General features: G+C 47.4%; 2 protein-coding genes across 2 annotated transcripts in view; one reads left to right on the top strand and one right to left on the bottom strand.

Moving 5' to 3' along the window:
• LOC132456653 (anoctamin-4-like) overlaps positions 1-1,744 on the bottom strand; it is an 18,164-nt gene extending 16,420 nt beyond the window's left edge. Inside the window, exon 1 of the mRNA XM_060051060.1 lies at positions 1,673-1,744. Within this exon, the coding sequence (XP_059907043.1) occupies positions 1,673-1,744 (72 nt within the window). The remainder of the gene's footprint in view (positions 1-1,672) is intronic.
• Positions 1-25,000, top strand: part of LOC132456652 (anoctamin-4-like) — a 31,411-nt gene that overhangs the window by 4,366 nt on the left and 2,045 nt on the right. Inside the window, exons 2-16 of the mRNA XM_060051059.1 lie at positions 1,594-1,815; positions 2,416-2,573; positions 4,165-4,317; positions 4,713-4,813; positions 5,156-5,200; positions 6,019-6,150; positions 8,834-8,940; positions 10,609-10,664; positions 11,091-11,212; positions 13,011-13,145; positions 15,072-15,168; positions 15,763-15,823; positions 22,699-22,781; positions 23,950-24,090; positions 24,511-24,907. Coding sequence (XP_059907042.1) covers positions 1,746-1,815; positions 2,416-2,573; positions 4,165-4,317; positions 4,713-4,813; positions 5,156-5,200; positions 6,019-6,150; positions 8,834-8,940; positions 10,609-10,664; positions 11,091-11,212; positions 13,011-13,145; positions 15,072-15,168; positions 15,763-15,823; positions 22,699-22,781; positions 23,950-24,090; positions 24,511-24,907 — 1,858 coding nt within the window. The 5' untranslated portion in view covers positions 1,594-1,745. The remainder of the gene's footprint in view (positions 1-1,593; positions 1,816-2,415; positions 2,574-4,164; positions 4,318-4,712; positions 4,814-5,155; positions 5,201-6,018; positions 6,151-8,833; positions 8,941-10,608; positions 10,665-11,090; positions 11,213-13,010; positions 13,146-15,071; positions 15,169-15,762; positions 15,824-22,698; positions 22,782-23,949; positions 24,091-24,510; positions 24,908-25,000) is intronic.

Below are 25,000 nucleotides of genomic sequence, written 5' to 3'. Positions count from 1 at the left end.
TGTGTGCGTGCGTACGTGTGTGCCCGGGTCTGTGTGTGTGTGTGTGCGTGTTTATTTGTGTGTGCGTGTGCGCGTGTGTTTGTGTTTGTGTATGGGCGTTTGTGAGGAGAGTGTGTGTGTCGTACTGCTAATGTTAGTTTTCCCTGCTATGCTCCGGGGGGGGGGGGGGGGTTTAGCTGATTAATGGTCCAGATGCTGTCTCTCCCTGACTCCTTATCTCCGTCCTCCTCCCCGCCACACCGTGACTCAGCAGGAAGAAAAAGATTCCATTTTTTTTAAACTTTTACTTACTTTTCGCTGAGTCGCTTTCGACTGTCACCAACTGAGAATTCTGCAGGGCGGCCTCAGGCACGCTCACAAACACGGAGCATCATCAAACCTCTCTTAAGGGCTGACAGACGCGTTTAAGGGGACTCTAAGGGTGCTGCGGTGTGTGGGGGGGGTTAAGTACAGACCCCTTCCTTGCAACTCCAAGGTCGGAGTGTGTGTATGGGGGGGGGGGGGGGGGATCTTGGCGCCGTCGCTCTGTCCTGCGACGCGTGACGTCGGAGGGTCGATATGCGCGCCCCCCCCCCCCCCCACCAGCGCAGAGCACTTTGTGGCCTTAATCACTCTAATGTCCCACAAAGGAACGCAGCCCCGGCCGAGAACTACCGGGCCTTTGGTGTGCTTCCCCTCAAGCGTTGAAGTGGCTCATTAGCTCTCGTTAGCCGCACCGCGGAACCGGGATAACTAGCCTGGTTCCCCTCCCCCCCCCGCCCCCCAGGAGGGGAGACTCCAACGGGGGGCACCAGGTTGAGCTTTGTTAAGGTGAATGAATCCAGATCTAATACAGAATCTAGATACAGTTAAAACAGAGGGTTTGAGTATCAGCTAAGAGGATTAGGGCAGTTTTGCTCAATGATGGCCAGTGCAGGTACCGCTGACCAGGTAGACTAAAGAGGTATCGAACCCAGAACCTTTCAGGGTCCAACACCCTAAACACCTCTCCGTCCCGCATACCATATACTCATAAACCCCGGCAAACCAAGCGCAATGTTGACCAAAATGTATTTGTACCAAGTTTTAATCGCTCTGTGGATTCTGTATTCTACTGTATTCTTCTGTGTTCTACTATTATCTATCTACTGTATTCCAGTGTATTGTACTATATTCTAGGGCTGGGTGATGAATTGAATTGCGTCAAACGTTCAGAAAACTAATAGAATACATTTTTCAATTTTTTTCATATATTTTTTTTTTCATGTTTTAAAGAAAGTGTAGAACAGCTGGATACATCTCTACATTATTTCAGATTTGAACATTTTCTTTTTGACCATTTTGTGTTTTTTTTAAGGCTTTAAGGCTTTAAGTGTTTTTGGGAGAGACATGCCGAATAAAATCATGTTTTCAAACTCAAAAATAACCGTTTGAATAATCTTGAATTTAATATTAACCGAAATAATCGTGATTATGATGTTTTCCATAATCGAGCAGCCCTAATATATTCTACTGTATTCTACTGTATTCTACTGTATCCTACGGTGTTCCATCATTGGTTCCAGACCCCTCACAGTGTGTGTGTGTGTGTGTGTGTGTGTGTCCCCGCCCCAGGTGTGAGTTTGTCCCTCCATGGGTCGGACCCCCGCTGGCAGAGCCCCCAGCGCTGCCGAGCGGCCCTGCCCCCCTCCACCTCCTCCTTCACCTCGTCCCGGGGGCCCGACGCCCGCGGCCCCTCCTTCCTCACCCGCGGCTGGGCCGACATCATGGAGGAGGCCTCCGCAGGGGGGACCCCCAACGGGGGCCTCACGCCCGGACAGGAGCCCCCACCCGTCGGTGAGGGGGTGTGTGTGTTTGTGTGTGAGTTTTTGTGTTTGTGGGGGGGGTGGGTGTGTGTTTGTGTGAGTGTGTGTGTGTGTGTGTGGGGGGGGGTGTGTGTTTGTGTGTGTGTGTGGGGGCCGGGGGGGTGTTTGTTTGTCTGTGTGTGTGTGTGTGTGTGGGGGGGGGGGGGTGTTTGTCTGTGTGTACTGTGTGTGTGTGTGTGTGTGTGTGTGTGTGGAAAACGCACATTCAGACACTCACAGGCTTAAGTGGATTTTGACAAAAGCGTCTGCTAAATGCCCTACACGGTGTGTCTGTGTGTTTGTGTGTGTGTGTGTGTGTGTGTGAGCGTGTGTTTGTGTGTATGTGTGTGTGTGTGTGAGCCTGTGTGTGTATGTGTATGTGTGTGTTTGTGTGTGTGTGTGAGCTTGTGTGTGTGTGTGTGTGTGCGTGCGTGCGTGTGTGAGTGAGTGTGTGTGTGAGCGTGTGTGTGAGCGTGTGCGTGCGTGTGTGTGCGTGTGTTTGTGCGTGCGTGCGTGCGTCCGTGTGTGTGTGTGTGTGCGTGGTGGGTCCATCCACCACCCTACCTCCCCCCTCCTGTCCCCCCTGCTCCAGCTGTGAAGGACGTGCAGGTGGTCCTGGAGAGGGGCCCCCAGCGGGGCCACTCTGAGGGCCCCAGCAGCGCCTCCACGGGGGACGACTCCACGCTGCTCAACCCCGCCACACACAGCAGCCTCCTGGACGAGCACACGGGCAGCGAGCCCAACCTGGAGGTCAGTCCTCTAGTCCCAAGGACCGCTTAGGGGGTCTATAGACCCACCGTGGACCGCTTAGGGGGTCTACAGACCCGCCGTGGACCGGTTAGGGGGTCTACAGACCCACCGTGGACCGCTTAGGGGGTCTACAGACCCGCCGTGGACCGGTTGGGTCTACAGACCCACCATGGACCGGTTAGTGGGTCTACAGTCCCACCGTGGACCGCTTAGGGGGTCTACAGACCCACCGTGGACCGACCTGGGGGCCGCTGGAGGTAGAGTCTGGGCCAGGCTGGGCCACATCAAGTGTTCCACAGAAAAAAGGAGCACAACTGACCCAATCTAAGTTAATGATCGGGCTGTAATTAGATCACGGTGGCACGGGACAGTTCATAGTGGTTGGTGGAAACCGGGACATTTTAGCGTCCTTTGGCTTTTGCCGGGACATCTGGTCACCCTATCACAAGTGATAAACAAGCGTGGCAAGCCACTCAGCAAAAGTGTGCGTTTGACAACAACACGCGGGCCGCACTAACACTAAACTTTGATGTCAAGTAGGGGGCCACAAAATATCCTCCCGCGGGCCTCAATTGGCCCCCGGGCCGCGAGTTTGAGACCCCTGGATTAGGGGGTCTACAGACCCAACATGGACCGGTTAGGGGGTCTACAGACCAGCCGTGGACCGGTGAGGGGGTCTACAGACACACCATGGACCTTTAGTCCTTCAGTCCTAGCATGGACCGGTTTTCATTGCCAGTCAAAAGGTATAAATGTATCTATTTTTAATTATTTCGGTAAAGGGAAGTATGTGTGTTAGGGGTGCTCGATTGTGCTCAAAAAAACGTAGTAACTGGGAACTTCGAAATTTCGCCTGAGGAAAATACCAAAAATTGTCAAAAAGAAAATGTTCCAATCTAAAATAATATACAGATATGTATCCAGCTGTTCTGCCCTTTCTATAAAACAAAAAATGTATTAAGTTAATTTATTGATAGTTTGACTCTAAAATCGAAATCGCGATCAAAATTCGATTAAACGTCCAGAACTAATGTGTGTGCCGGTCTCTGGATTAAATCTCATTATATTACTTGCTAATTTTTACTTTACTTCACTTAAGCTTCGTAATTATAGCGTCAAACGTGTCTAGTATTCATTATGAAACTATATGACAGGTGGGGTGTGAAGGATCCTCCACTGAACCATATTGGTTATGAATTCAGCGTTCAAACACATTAACCAAGGACGGGACCTTCTTTTTCAGACTGATCTTCACACAAACTAAGATTCATTGTTCTCGCCAGCAGAACATCTGGTTTCAGAGTTTCAGCCCTGTATCATTTTACTGTACTTCTTCACACAGCACTTTGCTATAGTCACTCTCATTTAGTTTGAATACTTTCTCGGGCGCACTTATAAAACGCTCTGGATTAAAGTGCTAAATGTCCTCATGCACAAGTGCCGTGAAACCAACTTTTCAACTTTATCCAACTTTACTCAAATGTCCATCGAGGGTCTGACAGAGTGACTTGTCTTTCACTCCATGATTTGTATTTCTGATCCGACGCTCTTTGTCTGTCCCCACCCCCTTGCGTCGACGGCGTCCAATCAGAGCGTGAGGAGCCGGTCCAGCGGCCTCTGCTTCAGCGACGGGAAGTGCCGCATCGACTACATCCTGGTTTACAAGAAGTCCAGCAACCAATCGGAGAAGAGGGAGGTTTTCGAGAGGAACATGCGTGCGGAGGGTTTGCACATGGAGAAAGAGGCAAGGACTCAGGATTCAAACCTTCACTTTGGAGACTCTACACAATATGTTATACCTGTAACTATGTAGTATTAAAGCATGTATTATATATTTTACTGAGGAGACTCTGTACATAATATATCATGCATGTAACTGTGTACATACTCTCCAACATACTATTGTAGCATATATTATATATTATTATTATATTATATATTTGAAACGTTAATACGACAGTAGAGGCAATGTTCTGACTAAGAGAGAAATCCTGTTTGATGTCTTATGTTCATTTACTTATTTTCCTTGTGTGTGTGTGTGAGTGTGTGTGTGTGTGTGTGTGAGTGTGTGTGTGTGTGTGTGTGTGTGTGTGTGTGTGTGTGTGTGTGTGTGTGTGTGTGTGTGTGTGTGTGTGACAGTCCTCGGTTACCAATAGCGACGTGATCTTCCTGAAGCTCCACGCTCCGTGGGACGTTCTGTGTCGCTACGCGGAGCTCATGAACATACGCATGCCCTTCAGGTGAGGGTGTGTGTGGGTGCGTAAGTTTGTGCGTGTGTGCGTACGTGTTTGTGCGTGTTCATACGTGTATTTGTTTATATGTGCATGTGCGCGTGCGTCAATTTATGTGTGTGTGTAAGTTTGTGTTTGTATGTGTGTTTGTGTGTGTGTGTGCCTGTGTGTGTGTTTGCGTGCTTGCGTCAGTGTGTGCATGTGTGTGTGTCTACACCTGGCTGTTCAGCCTCTATCGTATCAGAAAAAAAAACATCAGAGTAGTAGAATTTGGTCATTAGCTTCCATTTAATTATATTGTGGCACAATGTGGATTTTTGTTGTTGTTTCATTTATATGTCGATATTTTAGGAGGAAAATCTTTTACATGCACCGAAGACACAAGTTTATGAGTCGGTGAGTCATACGGTCGATTTGCAATCATTTTTTGCATCCGTCCTCGTTTTAATTTAAATTAATGATTTGTTCAACAGAACACCCTGTTCAGCGGTGTTGAACCGCGTTTTGTCCTGAACGCACCCTATTAGATGTTTTTTAACCTTGTTTTGTCCTTAACGCACCCTCTTGACCAGTTTGGACTATTTTTTATCCTGAACGCACCCTGTTCAGCAATTTTTGAACCCTGTTTTGTCCTGTACACACCCTGTTCAGCGATTTTGACCCGTGTTTTGCCCTTAAGGCACCATATTGAACGGTTTTGAACAGTGTTTTGTCCTGAATGCACCCTGTTGAGTGGTTTTGAACCTTGTGTTGCCTGAACGCAGCCTGTTGAGTTGTTTTGAACCTTGTTTTGTCCCGAATGTACCCTGTTATGCCATTTTGAACCTTGTGTTGTCCTGAACGCACCCTGTTGGGTGGTTTTGAACCTAGTTTTGTCCCGTTCAGCGGTTCTGACCCTGTTTTGTCCTGAACGCACCATGTGGAGCGGTTATTACCCTGTTTTGTCCTGAACGTACCATGTTGAGCGGTTTTGACCCTGTTTTGTCCTGAACGCACCATGTTGAGCGGTCTTTAACCGTGTTTTGTCCTGAATGCATCATGTTGAGCAGTTCTGAACAATGATTTTGCCGTGAATCCACCATTTTGATTGGCTTTAATTTGAACAATTTTTTGTCCTTAACACACCATGTTCAGCGGTTTTGAACAGTGTTTTGCCCTGAAAAAACCCAGTTGAGCGGTCTTTAACCGTGTTTTGTCCTGAACGCCCCCCGCAGGATGGAGAAGAGGATCAACAAGGTCCGCGGCTGGCTCCCACGCAAACCCATGAAGTTCACCAGCGACACCCTGCCAGACCTGGAGGAGAACGAGAGCTTCACCGCCCCCTTCAGCCGCTCCAGGATCCACCAGTGAGTTGAACTTAACCTCACTTAACCTCACCTAACTTAACCTAACCTCACTTAACTCACCTAACTTAACCTAATTTAACCCCACCTAATTTAACTTAACCTCACTTAACCTCACCTAACTTAACCTCACCTAACTTAACTTAACCTCACCTAACTCAACCTAACCTCACCTAATTTAACCTAACTTAACCTCACCTAACTTAACTTAACCTCACTTAACCTCACCTAACTTAACCTAACCTCACTTAACCTCACCTAACTTAACCTCACCTAACTTAACTTAGCCTCACTTAAACTCACCTAACTTAACCTCACTTAACCTCACCTAACTTAACCTAACTTAACCTAACCTCACCTAACTTAACCTCACTTAACCTCTCCTAACTTAACCTAACTTAACCTAACTAACGTAACTTAATCTAACTTAACATAACTTAACCTATCTTAACCTAACTGAACCAAACCTAACCTAACTTAACGTAACTATGGTGATTCAGCCCCTCTATAGTGATGGTGAGGAATCACCCCCTAGTGTAGGTTTGGTGTAAAGACAACCTATTGTGTCGGTTGAACAGAGGTATGAATGGAAAACCAGTTCACAACATTGCCTCATGACGTGTGTGTGTGTGTGTGTGTGTGTGTGTGTGTGTGTGTGTGTGTGTGTGTGTGTGTGTGTGTGTGTGTGTGTGTGTGTGTGTGTGTGTGTGTGTGTGTGTGTGTGTGTGTGTGTGAGGGTACTATTCGGCCAAACCACACAGCTTGTGGAGGTTTAGGTGCCTTGCTCAGGGGCACCTTGAAACTCGGCTCGGAGTAGCCCGGGATTGAACCAGCAACCTTCCTGTTGCCAGACACCCTGATTTCAAACGTTTGTAGTAGATGATTGTGTTGTTGACTTGTGACTAATGTTGTTTTTGGCGGCCTGTTTGAATTTTAATTTCAGTCTAGTCTTTGTGTTAAGCTAAGTCATTTTAGTTTTTATTAGTTTTAGTCATGTTCATACTCTTTTCAGTCAAGTTTCAGTCGACTAAAAGTCTGAGCATTTTAGTCTTATTTTTGTCAGAAATATCCATGACTATTTTAGTGTAGCAAATTGTTTAAGTCACTTTTATATTAATTAATTATATTTAACTCAGTCAATATAGTATAAGTATAATTCAGGAAGTAATGTAAGCTGATACAGCCCCAGAAATAAATAAAATAAACAGATTTTCTCGAGTAGTTTTGGTCAACGAGGGTATTATTTTGTAAAACACATTTAGTGTCGTTTTTATTCGTCAACAATATTGTATTATGTATTTAATTATAGTTATTGTCACATGACCAGCATTTACGTTGCGTCTCGTCTCGTTTTCCTCACGTGATAAAGGGTCGTTGACGACGATATTTAGTCATAATTTTCGTTGACGAAAGCAACACTAGTTCAGACCGATGTTTCCTGTGGTCGTTGTTTCGCCAACACCTTACGAGGGAGTCGCCGCTTGGGCCCCAATGTGGACAAGACTTGACTTAACTTGGAAAACATGCATAAGGACCAAACTCAAAAAGTATCAGTAACGAGGCAGAAGCACGTTAATCCATCGCTCTATCATGAGATCATTACAGTCCTCAGCAGCTGCTCTGTTGAGTTGTGTGCTTCTTAGTGCTGTAAAGTTAAAGTGTTAAATGGTGCTAACGGGTCCTGAGGTAGCACCAGCCACCAGCCGGACAGGGCGGTGTGACCACTTGGCAGCTCAAACCCTTCTGGGTGACCTGTTAAAGGATGGCTCGGCTTGCAGGTGCTTTACCTTCTGAAGGGAATCCTGGACCCAGGGTTCAGCATGCACTTATTTCCCCGCGGTAAAAATTGTGTCCCCATTGGGAATGTTCACATGGACAGGGTTAGTGTTTTCAGCTCCAGGTAGGGCCAGTCATCACTGGACCCAGGGCTGGGAGTCCTGCCATCCACACCATATGCTGCTCCCTGGACTCAAGCCTGTCCTGGCCGACGCTTAGCCTCTACTCTATCAGGCTCTTACTCTGTTACATGCTTGCTCTCTCGCTCTCTCTCTCTCGCGCTCTGGCTCTCGCTCTGGCTCTCGCTCTGGCTCTCGCTCTGGCTCTCGCTCTTTACCTCGCTCTCTCTCACTACCTCTCTATCTCTACCTCTCTCTCTCTCCCTCTCTCTCTTTCTCACTCTATACCTCTCTCTCTCTCTCCCTACCTCTCTCTCTCTCTCACTCTATACCTCTCTCGCTCTCACTCTCTCTATTAAATATCATGACAATGTATTTGACCTTCACCATACAATAGGTATAGTGTGTGACTCTCTCACTCTCCGTCCCTGTCTCTCGTTCTCTCTTTCTATTCTTACTGGCTTTATGTCCTCCCCCCCCCCCCACCATTCGGTTTTGCTCTTTGAACCCTAGTATTCAACCCACGCACACAAACACACCCACACACACGTACAGTATTTATCATGATGTTAAAGCTGCACCATGTAGCGTTTTCACTGCAGCTATTTACTCAATGGACTGGACTCCATAATTCCTGATGAATAAAGAGGACAAAAATCCCAGCCGACCACAACCGTATTCTGAGCATTATCCAGAACTGTGGCAGCCCCTCCAGCCACTAGGGGCCACCAATGGGAAAACACATAGTGCAGCTTTAACACCTCAGGCCTCTCCTTGTTCCCTGGTGACAGTTTCATCATCCACAACAAGGACACCTTCTTCAACAACGCCACGCGCTCCCGCATCGTCCACCACGTCCTGCAGAGGGTCAAGTACGAGGAGGGCAAGAACAAGATCGGTGAGACCTTCCGGAGCTTTCCGTGCCTTGCCGATTTTATCGCTGTAGCCTTTGGGGGTGTGGTCCAATCGTCGCCCTGTTCTGCTATTTGACCGGCTTGCATACATGTGTACACTTTTACGCACACACACACACACACACACACACACACACACACACACACACACACACACACATATAGTATTTATCAAGTACAAGGTCGGCAAAAACAAGATAGGTAAGACCTTTCGGAGCTTTCTGTGTCTAGTCGATTTTATCGGTGTGGCCCTTGGGATGTGTTCCAATCGTAGTTCTTAAGCCATTCCAATCACTTCCTACTGCACCGGGTTTTGTTCCCGATTGTTTTCGACCAGACCAATAAATAAGCAAGAGAAGCATCCTAAAGAGTTAGCTGAAGGCGCTTCAGAACAAGGACACATCCAAGTATCCTCCTCAAGTGCTCAGGAAAGTTTTATCCGACTACGTCGTTAGACATACCTCCACCAAGCAAATCAAGCACATTCATCCAATCATACACACATTCACACACCGACGGCGGTCTCAGACACGCAGACGACAGCCAGCTAGTCGGGAGCAGTCAGGGTGGGGCGTCTCGCTCAGCGATACCTCGACACTCTAGGAAGAGCCAGGGTAATCGAACTTGCGACCTTCTGGTTACCAGCCAACCCGCTGTGCCTCGTGAGCCACATGCCGCCCGTGAATGAGCCAAAGGAGGCACAGAAGTTGTTTTGCAACGTAGCGTTTATAAAATAGTTCTGGTCTCCAGGTGCTTTGCGCGCTCACGCCGTTTCATTCAAGTTTCTGCTCTTTTCGGGACATTCAGCATCCCTCGGCCAATTTAGCTGAACAAGAGGCCCAGAGAGAGGGAGAATGGGACGCAGAGGGGGGGGGGGGAGCTCGTTCAGACGACTCAGCTCAAAGCGTGTGGAGCATGTCACGTTAAAAGGTCGCGTTGACAGGATTCTGTGGAGCGAGCAGCACCAAGGATTGGCCTGTGAAGGGATTCCTGCACCATGGGCAGACCGTGAAGCGCCCGCCTCTGGTTTCGCCCGAACTCTGTGTAAAGCTTTGTTCAGAGTACTAAGCGGCTATTTCTGTAGTATTGATCAAACCAGATCCATGTCCCATTCCTGCTCCTACATTAGAGGTTTTCTTTCACGTTCTGTTTTTACATTTTGTCATTTAGCGGTGGCCTCACACACTATTTTAACCGTAAGATCCATTATAGGATTGGGAGAGAATATATAAAAAGAAACAGCTGGACACAGTAGAGCTTCAGGAATCTGAAAGTAAAAAGGCTCGTCATTTATAGTCCAGAACATCACAGGGCTAGGTACATATAGTATATCGGTTGAACACCAAGTCTTTTGAAAGCAGTTAAAGTTTAAACCGGATAACTCTGGCATTACCGAAATATTATGAGGGCTTATTTTAGAGTGTTTCGTTTTTTTGTTGTTGCGGTTTTGCTGTTTTGCTGTTTTGTCGCGTTTTCTGAAAATGTGTTTTTAATCTCCTTGATCTCCAGCCTCTGTTCCTATGGTGATAAGAAGACACTTTTTTATCTCATCAAATAGTCACCATGGTGGATGCAACACATGAATAATTGCTGTGTTTGTGTCCGTGTTTCCCTGAATGTCAGCCTCTCTCTGTGTGTCGGTTCTGTTCCAGGGCTCAACCGGCTGCTCAGCAACAATTCATACGAGGCAGCGTTTCCTCTGCACGAGGTAATCATTTAGATAAATAAAGATCATACAATTAATGTCGTCTTCCTAATAATGTCTCCAAATGTGTGTGTGTGTGTGTGTGTGTGTGTGTGTGTGTGTGTGTGTGTGTGTGTGTGTGTGTGTGTGTGTGTGTGTGTGTGTGCGCGCACGCGTAAAGACCTTGAGGTTCTGTGTGTGTGTGTGTGTGTGTGTGTGTGTGTGTGTGTGTGTGTGTGTGTGTGTGTGTGTGTGTGTGTGTGTGTGTGTGTGTGTGTGCGTTTGTGCCTTGAGGCTCTGGTTAGTGTGTGTGTGTGTGTGTGTGTGTGTGTGTGTGTGTGTGTGTGTGTGTGTGACTTGAGGCTCTGGTTAGTGTGTGTGTGTGACCTGAGGCTCTGGTTAGTGTGTGTGTGTGTGTGACCCTATGCCCGTGTCCCCGTGTGTCTCCAGGGCAGTTACCGGAGCCGGAACTCAGTGCGGACCCACGGGGCAGAGAACCACCGCCACCTGCTGTTCGAGTGCTGGGCCTGGTGGGGTGTGTGGTACAAGTACCAGCCGCTGGACCTCATCCGGTGGGTCCCCCCGCCGCGGCTAACTAGCCAAGCATCAACCCCCACCTAGGCTAACTAGCCTAGCATCTACCACCGAAGGAGGCTGACTAGCCTACCATCAACACCCGCGGAAGCTAACTAGCGTAGCATCACCCCCTGACGGAGGCTGACTAGCATACCATCAACAACCGCGGAGGCTAACTAGCGTGGCATCACCCCCAAACGGAGGCTAACTAGCGTAGCATAAGCCCCGCCGGAGGCTAACTAGTGTAGCATAGACTCCCGGCCCAGGCTAACTAGCCTAGCATCATCCCCCACGGAGGCTAACTAGCGTAGCATGAGCCCGACGAAGGCATTGATGGTTTTCCAGGGAGGTTCCATAAAGCGATGAAGAATCCTGGAGGACTCGATCTTTCGCCAGTGGCTGTGCAAATACATTTATCCCTATGTAAACACGTTCCTCGTAGTATGGCGATAATCCGATCATTCGGCCTTAATCAAAGTAAGGTGCGCATGTAAACGCATCCGCCTTTGCATGCGCACCAACGCATATTTGTCAACTCAGTTCCAGTAAAAACGATTAAATCCTTATTTCAAATGTCCGTATGTGGAGGACAAACCCAGAAGCAGCCGATCTGATGTGTGAAGGATTCCCCTCCTTATTGCTCACATGACAGTCACTTGACACATGACAGTCGGTCCTCCGCTAGGTGGGTCGGGCCTCCGAGCCACTCCCTGAAGACCCCATAAGGAGGTCAGGCTCTGGGGTTGATGTAGTAGAGGATCGATCGCATCGGCCTGAGCGAGTCTCCACTGAAGACGGCACTGATGAAACGGCTCTCATCAGAGGCTCAGAGACGTTGATGTACAGTTATTCAATAGTCAGCTGTCTCCACGAGTGGTCAAGTCGTCAATATTAATTGTCTCACCTCTTGACCTCTCTTCGGGGTCATTCATTCATGTCTTGGGTTCGATTAAGGCCTTCATGTTGTCACTTTCATCAGTTGGTGTACATATTTTATGTACAGATAGGGAGACCCTAACCCTAACCCGATACAAACACTGAGTGCTGCGCTATGAATCTCAAAGCTGAGCAAATTTAGTGCCTTGCTCAGGGACATTGGGGTAGAGCTGGCAGGGACATTAATCCAGCGCAGTGAGGAACAGGATGGTGTGTGTGTGTGTGTGTGTGTGTGCGCGTGTGTGTGGGTGTGTGCGCGCACGTTTGTGTGTGTCAGGCTTGGAACAGAGGACAATTCATTTGAAGGAAACCAAAACAGCTGAGAAACTGGGGCTAAAAGCTCAGGATCTTTGCTCCACTACACTACTGATCAGAGTTCACGTCTCCAGCGGTGACACTAATTATCCTAACGATACACAGGGAAGACTAGCAGGGGATCGGATCAAGGCAGGATGCTGCCAGTGTGCGGGTGCGTGTGCGACGTGCGTGCTGCTTGTGTGTGTGTGTGTGTGTGCTTGTGTGTGAGTATGTCTGCGCGTGTGTGTGTGTGTGTCAGTGCGGGTACCTGGCATGCGTGTGTGTGCGTTCTGCGTGTATGCGTGCGTCCGTGTCCATGTGTGCGTGCGGCCAGTGTGCGTGCGTACGTGCGTGCGTTTGTGTGCGTGATGTAACGATGGGGCTGCGTTCGTGTCCGTGCGTGCGTGAGTCGGTGTGTTCCGCGCGTGTGTGTGTGTGTGTGCTGTAACGATGTGCATGGATATGCGTGCGTTGCAGTGTGCGTGCCGTGCAGTGTGTGTCCATGTCCGTGCGCGTGTGTGCACGTGCGTGTGCGTGCTGTAACCCGGGGGCATCTTGCAGGCGGTACTTCGGGGAGAAGATCGGCCTGTACTTCGCCTGGCTGGGCTGGTACACGGGCATGCTGTTCCCCGCCGCCCTGGTGGGGCTACTGGTGTTCCTGTACGGCGTGCTCACCCTGGACCACTGCCAGGTCAGGTAAGGCCTAAAAAGAAAATAAGTTTGGTTCCTGTTGGTTGTCAGTTTAGATCATGGGTAGGTAGGGAATTTATTTAATTTTTTTATATAATTTTTTCCAGCGGCAGCGAATGATAGGTAGGTTGTTTTCATTTAAGAACGAGAGAATGCGCTCATCCTTGTACAGAATGAAGAGGTGCTGTACAAAAACGTACCGTAATTAAAGTTTGCATCAAAACTTTTTTGTATTTATTTTTTTTATTTTTTCCCAAGATCATAAAATAATTTGGGTCGCACATAAATTGACAGGGTCGGTCGGAAACCGGAACCGAACAAAACATTTTTTTTAGGCCCAATGGAACATCTCATCTTCGTCTCTGATCTCCACAGCAGTATGTCGAAGCCGTCATCGTCATCATCGTCATCTCCACTGCCAGCCTCAGACTTGTACTGTTCTTTATATTCGTAGTGTTTCATTGTTCGCTCAGTTGTGCACTCGGATCGTGCGTGTGATGCAGACTGATCCTCCTGTTGTGAGATTCTGGGTATTAATAATTGATTCAACCCTTCAACATAATGGTGCGTTCCGGTCGTTTCGCCCCGTCTTACTCTCCATTAGCTCACATTTACATTTAGGGCAATTTGCAGACACTATTATCCAAAGTGACGTTCAATAAGTACATTTGTCAGAAGAAAGAGAAACAACAATATATCTCTGTTGGAACAGTAAGGATGTTCATTGAACCAAATGCAGTCACTAACAATTGTTAGGTTAACCCATTCCCCGTTCACAACAGAGATAGCTATGATAAGATGCTACACAATGCTAAGTACTATTTTTAAATGCAAGGACGTACAAACATACGATAAGTGATTACATTAATTGCCAGGACGTACACACAAACACTAAGTCATTATATTAAGTGCGTACTTATTATCTATTAGCTAATGAGATGAGCTAATGAGGAATCCTCTGCACTTAGCTTCCTGTAAATCTAACATCTGGTCTCAGATCGGTTCATTCGATTTGTTGTTCCCACCCTTCTGGCTTCTTATGGATCTGTTCTTCAGGTTAATTTTCCCTTTGCTATAAGGGTATCGTTATATTTTACCTGCTTGTTAAACCAACCACTGTTCCAAACCGTTCATCCCATCTGAAACCTGAGTTTTAAATGCTACCTAGGTGCTCTTTATTTTCTAAATTGTATTGTGTATATATATATATTATTCCACGTTTAAGCCCGTCTGTGTGTTTAATTTTTGCATGCGGTTATTACAATAAACTAATTGCCAACATTGGTATTAATAAAGTTAATTCAAATTTGAATTTAGTCATAAGTCTTAATCGTCCCTGATCTCAACACCATCAATCGCTATCTAAGATTAAACACCCTGGTTGTTTACCCCAGTAGTTTCCTTCCTTGTACAAAGCAACAGCTCTCTCCCTGGCCTGTGCACATCCAGCTGAGATTAAGACGCTAACAGACATTATTTATTCTGCTCGCAGAGCTGAACACTCATTCAGGGTTTGTGTGCCAAGTCTTTGAGATATGGTTTGATTTGAGTACTTTGTGCTGGCTCATAAAGGGAAGGTGTTCTTCATAAAGTTATGATTGGCGGTCAGAGATTGTTGTGTGCTCTTTATGACGGCAATGAGGCAGCTGGGATGTTTCAGGCAGGTCATATATATCTGGGTAATTGTGTGATTGTTTATTAGTTATAATATCCTGTCTCTCCACCTGAATTGTGGAAAGAAAACAAGTTCATATCAACATCCAACATCACTGTGTACATAAGTTCTGGTGGTTCCATCTACGATGTTATTGATATGTCCATGTTCAGATGAACTGTGTTTCACTGGATCAACAAATCCAAATACACATTTCCCAAGTCATCCCATGTGTTTCCGTTGGCTGACGGTTTCCCTTCTGCTCTGTGATTGGTCAGTAAGGAGATCTGCCAGGCGACAGACGTCATCATGTGCCCCATTTGTGACCAGTACTGCCCCTACCTGAAGCTCTCTGACAGCTGCATCTACGCCAAGGTGGACCCCTCCACACCTCCACACACACCCCCATGCAGACCTTCACACACACCTCCCCACAATCTTCCACACACACATCCACATCCACACACACCTTTCAATTTTTTGAGAAACGTGTAGACATACAGTATCGCCAGTAGTCGCACTAGTGACAAATGTTCATTGTCACTAGTCAATAAAGACAATTTTGAATATATTATTTATTGATTTCTTATGGCCTCTTATATTCTGCCCTCATTGCCACGTAATTCTGACCCCTGATCATATTCACATTTCACGTTCACAGTAAGGCTGACATAAAATGTTTGGGATTTAAGTGGCCACAATGATAAAATGTTTGAATGTACAAATAGGAGGATATGATTTCTTACATACCCAATAAGTATTAAGAAACAACGGATGAATGAATGTCACTACGTTAGTAACAATAAAATATCGTCATGCATAGAAATCACTCTCAATTTCGATATCCCTATGTTACATCTGAATTCTATGCTATATGTTCATCATTGTAGACATCTATACATTTCGACATTAGTATGTATTATATTTATATGGTTTATGTATGTTAAACACATGTTTTTAACACTGCAGGTGACTCATCTCTTTGACAACGGAGCCACTGTGTTCTTCGCTGTTTTCATGGCAGTTTGGGGTGAGTTGGAAATCTACAATCGTACCTCCTGAAAGAATCTCCTTTCCAGTGCAGTCCGATGTTCCCTCGTTCAAACCAACAAGTCTAGAACTCCGTCAGATGTCCCTTCCGAGCGTATCTGAGAATTGCCCTCAGCGGGACTGAATCTCAGTGATACCATCAATAGTACGCAATGTCCCAATGGATCGGTTGGCCTGGCATGAAACCATTGCCGGGGTAATACCGCCGCTCTTCCTCCACCCAGCAACACGGTCCAGACATCGCAGGCGATAGCAGAGTTGTGGAGGATTGTGCTTCATTGCTGGGAGACTCTGAGTCCGCTGTTTTGATAACGATGTCATCCTGATTGGAGTTGATCATCAAGTTGTAGGACCCTGAGAACATTCAGAAAATGAGCAGATCCATTAGCCATCCTGCTTGGCTAAAAAACTGTCTCAAACGATTCAACGCATTATCGTAGCTTTATGAATGAAGCTGTAATTGCAGTCATTGACCACTTGTCAATAATGTGGCACTCTTTTTGATTTTTGGTGTGGTTGGGTTTCCAGTCCTTTCCGGTGGAAAAGTCGTTGTTTACTTTTCACGCTTGCTGATTTTTCGTGTTGCATTACGTTCACGAATGACGGAGCGCTAATTGTGGTTGACTAGCTTAAATATTGAAGACTTCCTCTGGGGTCATTTTTAAGTTAAGCCCCCCCATCGGTTGACAAGCGGGCAGTGTGACGTTTGTTTTTCCTACTAAGGTAATAATGTACATCTGTGCTAACCTCTATCTTGCGGCGCGTGTTAACCGACTGAAGCAGTGAACTGAGCCTAGGAGCTAATCTTTTATTTTATTTTTTACCTTTGTCTGAACTTTTAATTCTACTGTGTTTTACGATACTGCGTTGAACATCAGTGAAATAAACAACTGGGAAACTGGGGCAAGAAGCTCAGGAACTTCACACCACAACACCGCTGATCAGAGTTAATCATCCCCTTCGGTGACACTCATTATCCTAACGAGCGTCATGTTGAGGATAGGAGGGTTAGGAGGTTAATGGTTCGCCATGGCAGCCTCTTCCTCGATATACATAACGACGAACACCCATGGTTTTGATTGGATGAGGAGAGAGGGAGGGAGGGAGGGAGAGAGAGAGGGAGAGAGAGGAGGAGAGATAGAGGGGGGAGAGAGGAAGAGGGAGGGAGGGAGAGGGAGAGAGAGAGAGAGAGAGAGACCTGGCTTTGGTTTTTTTTCTCTCGCCGTCCGGTCGTATCTCCAGCACTTCCAGAGGACGAAGAGAACCAGACTCAGCTGGGCCAGGAAGGTCAGCACCACCAGCCACCACATGGTGAACACTGTGAGAGAGAGAGAGGGGGGGGGGGGGGGGGGAGAGAGAGAGAGATGGAAAATAATAAGCGATTACCGATTTCATATTTTATTCATATTTTCCCCGCCTGGCTGTTGATTTAAAAGCCTTCGACATCAATTCATATAATGCAAATCTATAATAAATATTAATGACACAATGTTGTTACAATATAATAATACATTTCAATATAATATATTATCATATGATATAGTTGTGTATAGTCACATAATGAATACATATATATATATACATAATGAATCAGATAGGATAGTGTAACATCATAAATATAAAAACAGAATGCAAACACTCAGCCTGCCGTTCCACTCAGCTGAGCCGATCATCTGATCAGATATAACGCAACCCTTAATACCCTCTCAGATCAAATCGGTTTCACAAGAAAACACACATTCCATGGGGTCCATTGAACCTGGGGGTTTTAAAACACGCTGGACCCTTTGAAGTTTAAATCGTCTCATAGGACCAAAGTAACCCGCAGACGTCCAGGGTGGAGAAGTGATGGTGAACCACCACAGATTCACACCCTGCTGCACGCTCACTTCAGGGGCACTTCAGGTCATGTGCGTCTGAGCTGTTCAAACAGGGGGCTGGCGGCTGACCCGACCGTCACCTCGTTAATAATTAATGCCGAGGATCTGCTGGAGAGCCTTTATGTCTCATAACTTTAATGGTTAATGTAGAAGCACAATAAAGACAGAGAGAGTGTTCCAGCTCTCCCTGTTCCACGAACCGAATACTCTGTCCTTTTTGTTACGATGATGATAGGTTTGGGGATTACAAAATACATCTGCCGAATCATTAAAAACACACTTATTTTTTATGTATTTTAATAATATTTAGAATAGAATATATATAGAAATAGCAATGAAAATAACAATAAAAAAAATCACTGGAATACGGGAATATTTATAGTCCACTTGCCTTTCGCAGTACTCTGTGGTTCCACCTCGCTGATCTCCGGCTCAGAGAAGCCTGGAGAGGGGCTCTCATTCTGGGCAGGCTCCATCCCTCAGACCCCCTTCCTCCTGGTTCTTCCACAAAGTTTAAAAAGTGCAGCAACTGAACAAGGCAAGCAGGGAGAGATCGTTATTCCACTTCTCACACAGGGGGACGTTTCCATATGGGTGTAGGAAATGTGGCACTCTGTTTCAGTGCCAACATACACAATGGTAAACTAATATGTCCCTAGAATGTACCCTAGGGATGTGTGTGTGCAGTTAATTAAGACGGAACCAAAGAGTAAAGCAGGTTTGTGAGCAGTAAACATTCAGACGTCATTAATGGGACTAATGCAGGTGGTTTTTCATCGTGCACTTCCAAAAGTGTCAACCATGGCGTTCTTCAGTGTCATACCAATCGTTGAACTTTAAAGTTGGACATTGTTGCAAAAGTTGCATTCCAACACAGCCTGTCTGGCTATTGGCTCATGTGGTCTTTTCTACTTAATCTATGAATGAAACGAGTGGTATATTTCCTGCAGAGTTGCTGTTCATATGAATTTGCTCACAGTGAGAAGTCTGAACCCAAAACAGGTGCACCCTGTACAGAACTAAACTCTGTGGTCGATCCACTCTGATAAGCAGAATGCGGACCAGCTTGCACTCTGTTTCTACAGCTGCAGAGGACTCTAACCCACACCCTCTGTGGCGTTCTATCTGCCTGGAAGACACTCGCTCATTTTAATCTCTAACACACACACACACACACACACACACACATACACAAATGGAGTATAAGCATTAGACTTGAACTGACCTTGCATTCACTGCCACTTGGTCCTCACTAGAGGGGATATATCCATAGACGACCTGTGTGTCAGCGCGCCTTTAGAAGCCTTCCCTTCCTCTGCCGGTCTGGTGGGTGGAACTAAGCCTCAGACTCCACAGCTGGACCTCCTCAGAACCAAAACAAACAGGTCTCTGCTGTGAGGGGGTGTGGATGGAGGGGGGGGGGGGGGGTTGGGTTGCAGAACGCTATGCAGATCTGACTTGGTACTGGAATAAACGGCAAAGCCAACCAAGTGGTCGAATGATACAGATGAAGCTGGTCGCGTGCCGGTGTCTGTGGTGAAATGTGTTTGTGGTGCAATAAGTAATCTATCCTGAGGACTTTGTCCAGAGTCACCGGCCCCTGTGTCTACAGAGCAGTGAGCCTTACTGCTGATGCACCAGCGTACAGAGAGACCCCTGACAGGTGTTCAGAGACCAGGCTCACCGCAAGCAGGGGAACTCATGCTAACGGCGCGCCGTACCGGCACGTACTGGCTGGTAGAAGAATCTGTTCTGCGATTGACACATTCGACATTGTAGCGCAAAACATGAATCTGTGTTTGAATGTGCATGACTCACGAGGAGCTCAAGGTTCGTTCGGCCTTGGCTTCACCTCGGACACGCCTCCCCTTAATGACCACAACACCACAACACGTGATCGAGTGTTTCAGAACATGCACTCGTTATTCTTGGTACAACGTCCATTAGGGCTGCTCGATTATGGGAAAAATCATAATCACGATTATTTTGGTCAATATTGAAATCACGATTATTCAAACGATTATCTTTGAGTCTGAAAATGTGTTGTATTTATTCACCATGTCTCTCCCAAAAAAAACGTTGTAACTGAGAACTTTGAAATCACGCCTTAAAAAAATACACAAAATGGTCAAAAAGAAAATGTTCCAATCTAAAATGATATACAGATATGTGTCCAGCTGTTCTGACCTTTCTATAAATCATTAAAAAATCATAAAAAAAATTAAAAATAATAATTAACAAAAAATCGGATAACTCGATTATGTTAATTTTCTGATCGTTTGACGCTAAAATCGTAATCGCGATCAAAATTCGATTAATCGCCCAGCCCTAACGTCCATGCCACGCGCCACCTAGCCGGCTTCTCCTGACTCCACCACAACAAAGACACGGGTGGCGGTGTTGGATCCGTTTAGTGTAGTTTGAGTATGGTGATGCAAAGCAGGAGGTGCAGGTGTATTATTTATTTTTTTTGTGTTAATATATTTTAGTTATCTTTTTTAAAAGATTAGGATTATAGTGCCATCGGATCAACGTGTGGATGAATTAGTTTTCTAAGTGTGTCGTGACGATGGTCTACGATACGTTCCAAGACACTCGGTGGTCTCGTGTATATATATGATCGGCACAGCGTATATATTTAATAACTCATTTCATTCTTTATTAATAATTATTCTACTTCATTTAAGAATGCTTGATTCTGATTGGCTGGGAGGAGGGCATTACTGTAACCCGGCAGGTTGCCCGCTGACTTGTCGGTTCTACTTTCTGCTGACTGAGCACAGCGTCATCAAATAGTAGATCAATACGCCGCTTGTATTTTGGGGAATACTTGATTCTGATTGGCTTCAGGGTGTCCATTAATCCCTGATATATGGACACCTGCTAGTTCCAGTCAAATTGTCTGTTCAACCTTCAAAACGAGAGCTGGTAAATTGTGAAAAATGAAATAAATTGTAATCAGACAACGCGGTTATATGCTATAGATCCTAGAGTATCTGTTGTATAAAGGCTTGGACGAATTTTGAATTATAAATATGTACAATCCATAAAGTAAGCTCTCTGGCTTTCTGTTGCATAAGAACCTTCCGGGAGGGTAATGATTGTTCCAGGTATAAGTCAAACCCTCAGACGTTATCAGGGAAACTAAATTATGGCTTGTGAAAAACGTTGGATTTGGATTGTAAAACGCATGAAAATAATTTATTTTCTTTGGCAAGTGACCATGGTATAAGCGGGATAATGCCCTTCGAGGTGTCCAAAACATGTTTGATCGATCGTAATTAAAGGGGAGTATGCATTTAATAAGCAATATGAATAACAAAAAGCATAATTATTAAAGTATTTGAATTATTTTATTATGTTTGCCAGAAAGAAGTAGAATAAACGGGATAATCACCTCAAGGCAGGGCAATAAACAGTTTGATATGCCCGGCTCGTAGACGGCTTACCTTCCACGAGCCGGGGAAATCAAACAGTTTATTGCCCTGCCTCGCGGTGATTATCCCTAACATATTACATGGATATGGAGGGCGGCGTATTTATGTGTCCTAGGTTTACTGCTCCCTTTAGAACAATAAAGAGGAACATTTAAATGAGTTCCAACGCTGATCTGAACCGTTCTTCCTCCAAGAACCCATTCCAAAACTCATCCCGAACTCTGCAGCCGTTTACGACGACTAAACGTTCCGATCCGTTGCCATGCCGAAGATTCGGGATAGGGTTGAAAGTTCAGTTGTTCTATAATCCAAAGTAATAATTATATAGCCTACCGTATTTGGAGCAAAGCCACATTTGGCTTACAAAAAGACATACATTTTTATAGATATACAAAGGCAATGAATGGATCGACTCATCGATCTGAGACCCCTAGAAGGAGGGTTTTGGGGTCCTATCACTGTGACCCCCCCGTGACCCCCCTCGCCCAGACTGGTGGAGAAGAGCAGAGATCTTAATATTTATGCAGTCTTCACGTCCATCACAGCAAAGTGGTTGAATCGGACATGTGCAGCATATTAATGGCTACATTTCAAACACTGATAAACATTTTAAATCCAACATTATTTGTGTTAATCACAGTGCACTGCCACAAGGCTTTGGGTCCGACTCCGGCCTCTGGCTCCAATGAGCCAGACGCCCCTCCCCCCTTGCGCCCCAGCACCAAACACACTTTTAATAAACGACTCTGAGGTAAACAGTCAGGGAACGAGCCTCCACCCCGCTGTCTAGAGAGGGTCTGGTCCACTTCCTGTGTGTCCCCCCGTTGTGTCTGAGATGGTCGGGTCCACTTCCTGTGTCGCCCCCCGTTGTGTCTGAGATGGTGTGGTCCACTTCCTGTGTGTCCCCCCGTTGTGTCTGAGATGGTCTGGTCCACTTCTTGTTTTTTCCCCCCATTGTGACTGAGATGCTCAGGTCCACTTCCTGTGTGTCCCCCCACTGTGTCTGAGATTGTGTGGTCCACTTCCTGTGTGTCTGAGATGGTGTGGTCCGCTTCCTGTGTGTCTGAGATGGTGTGGTCCACTTCCTGTGTGTCCCCCCCACTGTGTCTGAGATGGTCTGGCCCACTTCCTGTGTGTCCCCCCGTTGTGACTGAGATGGTGTGGTCCACTTCCTGTGTGTCCCCCCTGTTGTGACTGAGATGCTCAGGTCCACTTCCTGTGTGTCCCCCCACTGTGTCTGAGATTGTGTGGTCCACTTCCTGTGTGTCTGAGATGGTGTGGTCCACTTCCTGTGTGTCTGAGATGGTGTGGTCCACTTCCTGTGTGTCCCCCCCACTGTGTCTGAGATGGTCTGGCCCACTTCCTGTGTGTCCCCCCGTTGTGACTGAGATGGTGTGGTCCACTTCCTGTGTGTCCCCCCTGTTGTGACTGAGATGGTGTGGTCCACTTCCTGTGTGTCCCCGATGTTGTGACTGAGATGGTGTGGTCCACTTCCTGTGTGTCTGAGATGGCCCGGTCCACTTCCTGTGTGTCCCCAGCCACAGTGTTCCTGGAGTTCTGGAAGCGGCGCCGGGCCACGCTGGCCTACGACTGGGACCTGATCGACTGGGAGGAGGAGGAGGTGAGGAGCACACGCAGTAGGACACCATGCCGCTGCAGGTAGGTCCCCACCAGGGGGACCACCTCCGCTGCAGAGTCCCAGGGGGGTGGGGGTCCCATGGGGGACCACCTCCGCCGCAGAGACCCAGGGGTGTGGGGGTCCCATGGGGGACAACCTCCGCCGCAGAGACCCAGGGGGGTGGGGGTCCCATGGGGGACCACCTCCGCTGCAGAGACCCAGGGGAGTGGGGGTCCCAGGGGGGACCACCTCCACTGCAGAGACCCAGGGGAGTGGGGGTCCCATGGGGGACCACCTCCACTGCGGAGACCCAGGGGGGTGGGGGTCCCATGGGGGGACCACCTCCACTGCGGAGACCCAGGGGAGTGGGGGTCCCATGGCGGACCACCTCCGCTGCAGAACCCCAGTCTTGTGGGGGTCCCAGAGTCTCCACAGGGGGTGAACACCAGGGGAGACGACGCTGTAGACACCGTGGTAGCAGCTCACCTTCTGAATGGTTCTTTTGACGTGAAAGAGCGGATCAAAATACTGTTTTTATCTCTTCATTACCCTCTCTGGCTCGTCCCATGTTGCCTGAGTGTTTATATGTTCATAAAATACATGATGTGATTATTAATGATTATTATTTTTACAAAATGAGGCATGAGACACATTCAAGTGTTCACGTTAAAGATCCAGAACCAAAGCATTGAACAAAAGTACAAAGTAAGCTATGAGTTTAAGCAGACAATACCGCATCCCAGATCGCTCGTCATGGGAACGGACCGTGTGAATCACATGATGGGAGGGTCTTAAGCCTTTCCCGATACAAAATTTAAAAGACCCAATTCAGCATGAATTGGCACGGGTTATGAACCCATCTCGTGTCCTCAACGTACCTCCTCATGTGTGTGTGTTCTCACCGTACCTCCTCATGTGTGTGTGTTCTCACCGTACCTCCTCATGTGGGTGTGTTCTCACCGTACCTCCTCATGTGTGTGTGTTCTCACCGTACCTCCTCATGTGTGTGTGTTCTCACCGTACCTCCTCATGTGTGTGTGTTCTCACCGTACCTCCTCATGTGTGTGTGTTCTCACCGTACCTCCTCATGTGTGTGTGTTCTCACCGTACCTCCTCATGTGTGTGTGTTCTCACCGTACCTCCTCATGTGTGTGTGTGTGTGTGGTCCCAGGAGGAGATCCGGCCCCAGTTCGAGGCCAAGTACTCGAAGAAGGAGCGGATGAACCCCATCTCGGGGAAGCCCGAGCCCTACCAGGCCTTCACCGACAAGTACAGCCGGCTGGTGGTCTCCGCCTCCGGGATCTTCTTCATGGTGAGACCCCCTGGTCCCCAACCTCACCTCCTGCCCACCCCCTGGTGGTCCTCCCGGGGACCATGGGGATCTGGTTCATGGTAGAACCCCAAGAAGACCCCAAGACCCTGGGGAATGGAGGAGCATGAGGGGGTCTCCATTGAGAACACAACTAGAGCACCATAAACCTCTTAAAACCGTGTGCTCATTTGTGTGTTTTTGTGTTTGTGTGTGTGTGTGTGTGTGTGTGTGTGTGTGTGTGTGTGTGTGTGTGTGTGTGTGTGTGTGTGTGTGTGTGTGTGTGTGTGTGTGTGTGTGTGTGTGTGTGTGTGTGTGTGCGTGCGTGCGTGTATTTGCGTGTTTATGCTTATTTGTGTGTGTTTGTGCTGGGGTATGTGTTTGTGCTTGCGTATGTGTGTGTGTGTGTGTGTGTGTGTGTAGATCCTGGTGGTGATCGCGGCGGTCTTTGGCATCGTGATCTACCGCGTCATCACCATCAGCACCTTCGCAGCCTTCGGCTGGGCGCTGATCCGGAACAACTCCCAGGTGGCCACCACCGGCACCGCCGTCTGCATCAACTTCTGCATGATCATGCTGCTCAACGTGGTGAGTCCCCTCCCGGGCGCGCTCTCACGGGCGCGCTCTCACCGGGCGCGCTCTCACCGGCGCGCTCTCACGGGCGCGCTCTCACCGGCGCGCTCTCACCGGCGCGCTCTCACCGGCGCGCTCTCACCGGCGCGCTCTCACCGGGCGCGCTCTCACCGGCGCGCTCTCACCGGGCGCGCTCTCACCGGCGCGCTCTTTCACAAGTGTTTTTCGCGGGCACACTGTCAAACGGGTACGCTCTCACGGGCGTTTTCACGGGCGCTCTCAAACAGGCGCTCTCAAACGGGCGCTATCATTGTTTCTCGTCCACTGTTACCTGCTCTCT

This window comes from Gadus macrocephalus, chromosome 4 (assembly GCF_031168955.1).
Source record: "Gadus macrocephalus chromosome 4, ASM3116895v1".
In the NCBI taxonomy this organism is placed as follows: Eukaryota; Metazoa; Chordata; class Actinopteri; order Gadiformes; family Gadidae; genus Gadus; species Gadus macrocephalus.
This window is presented reverse-complemented; position numbering and strand designations above follow the sequence as displayed.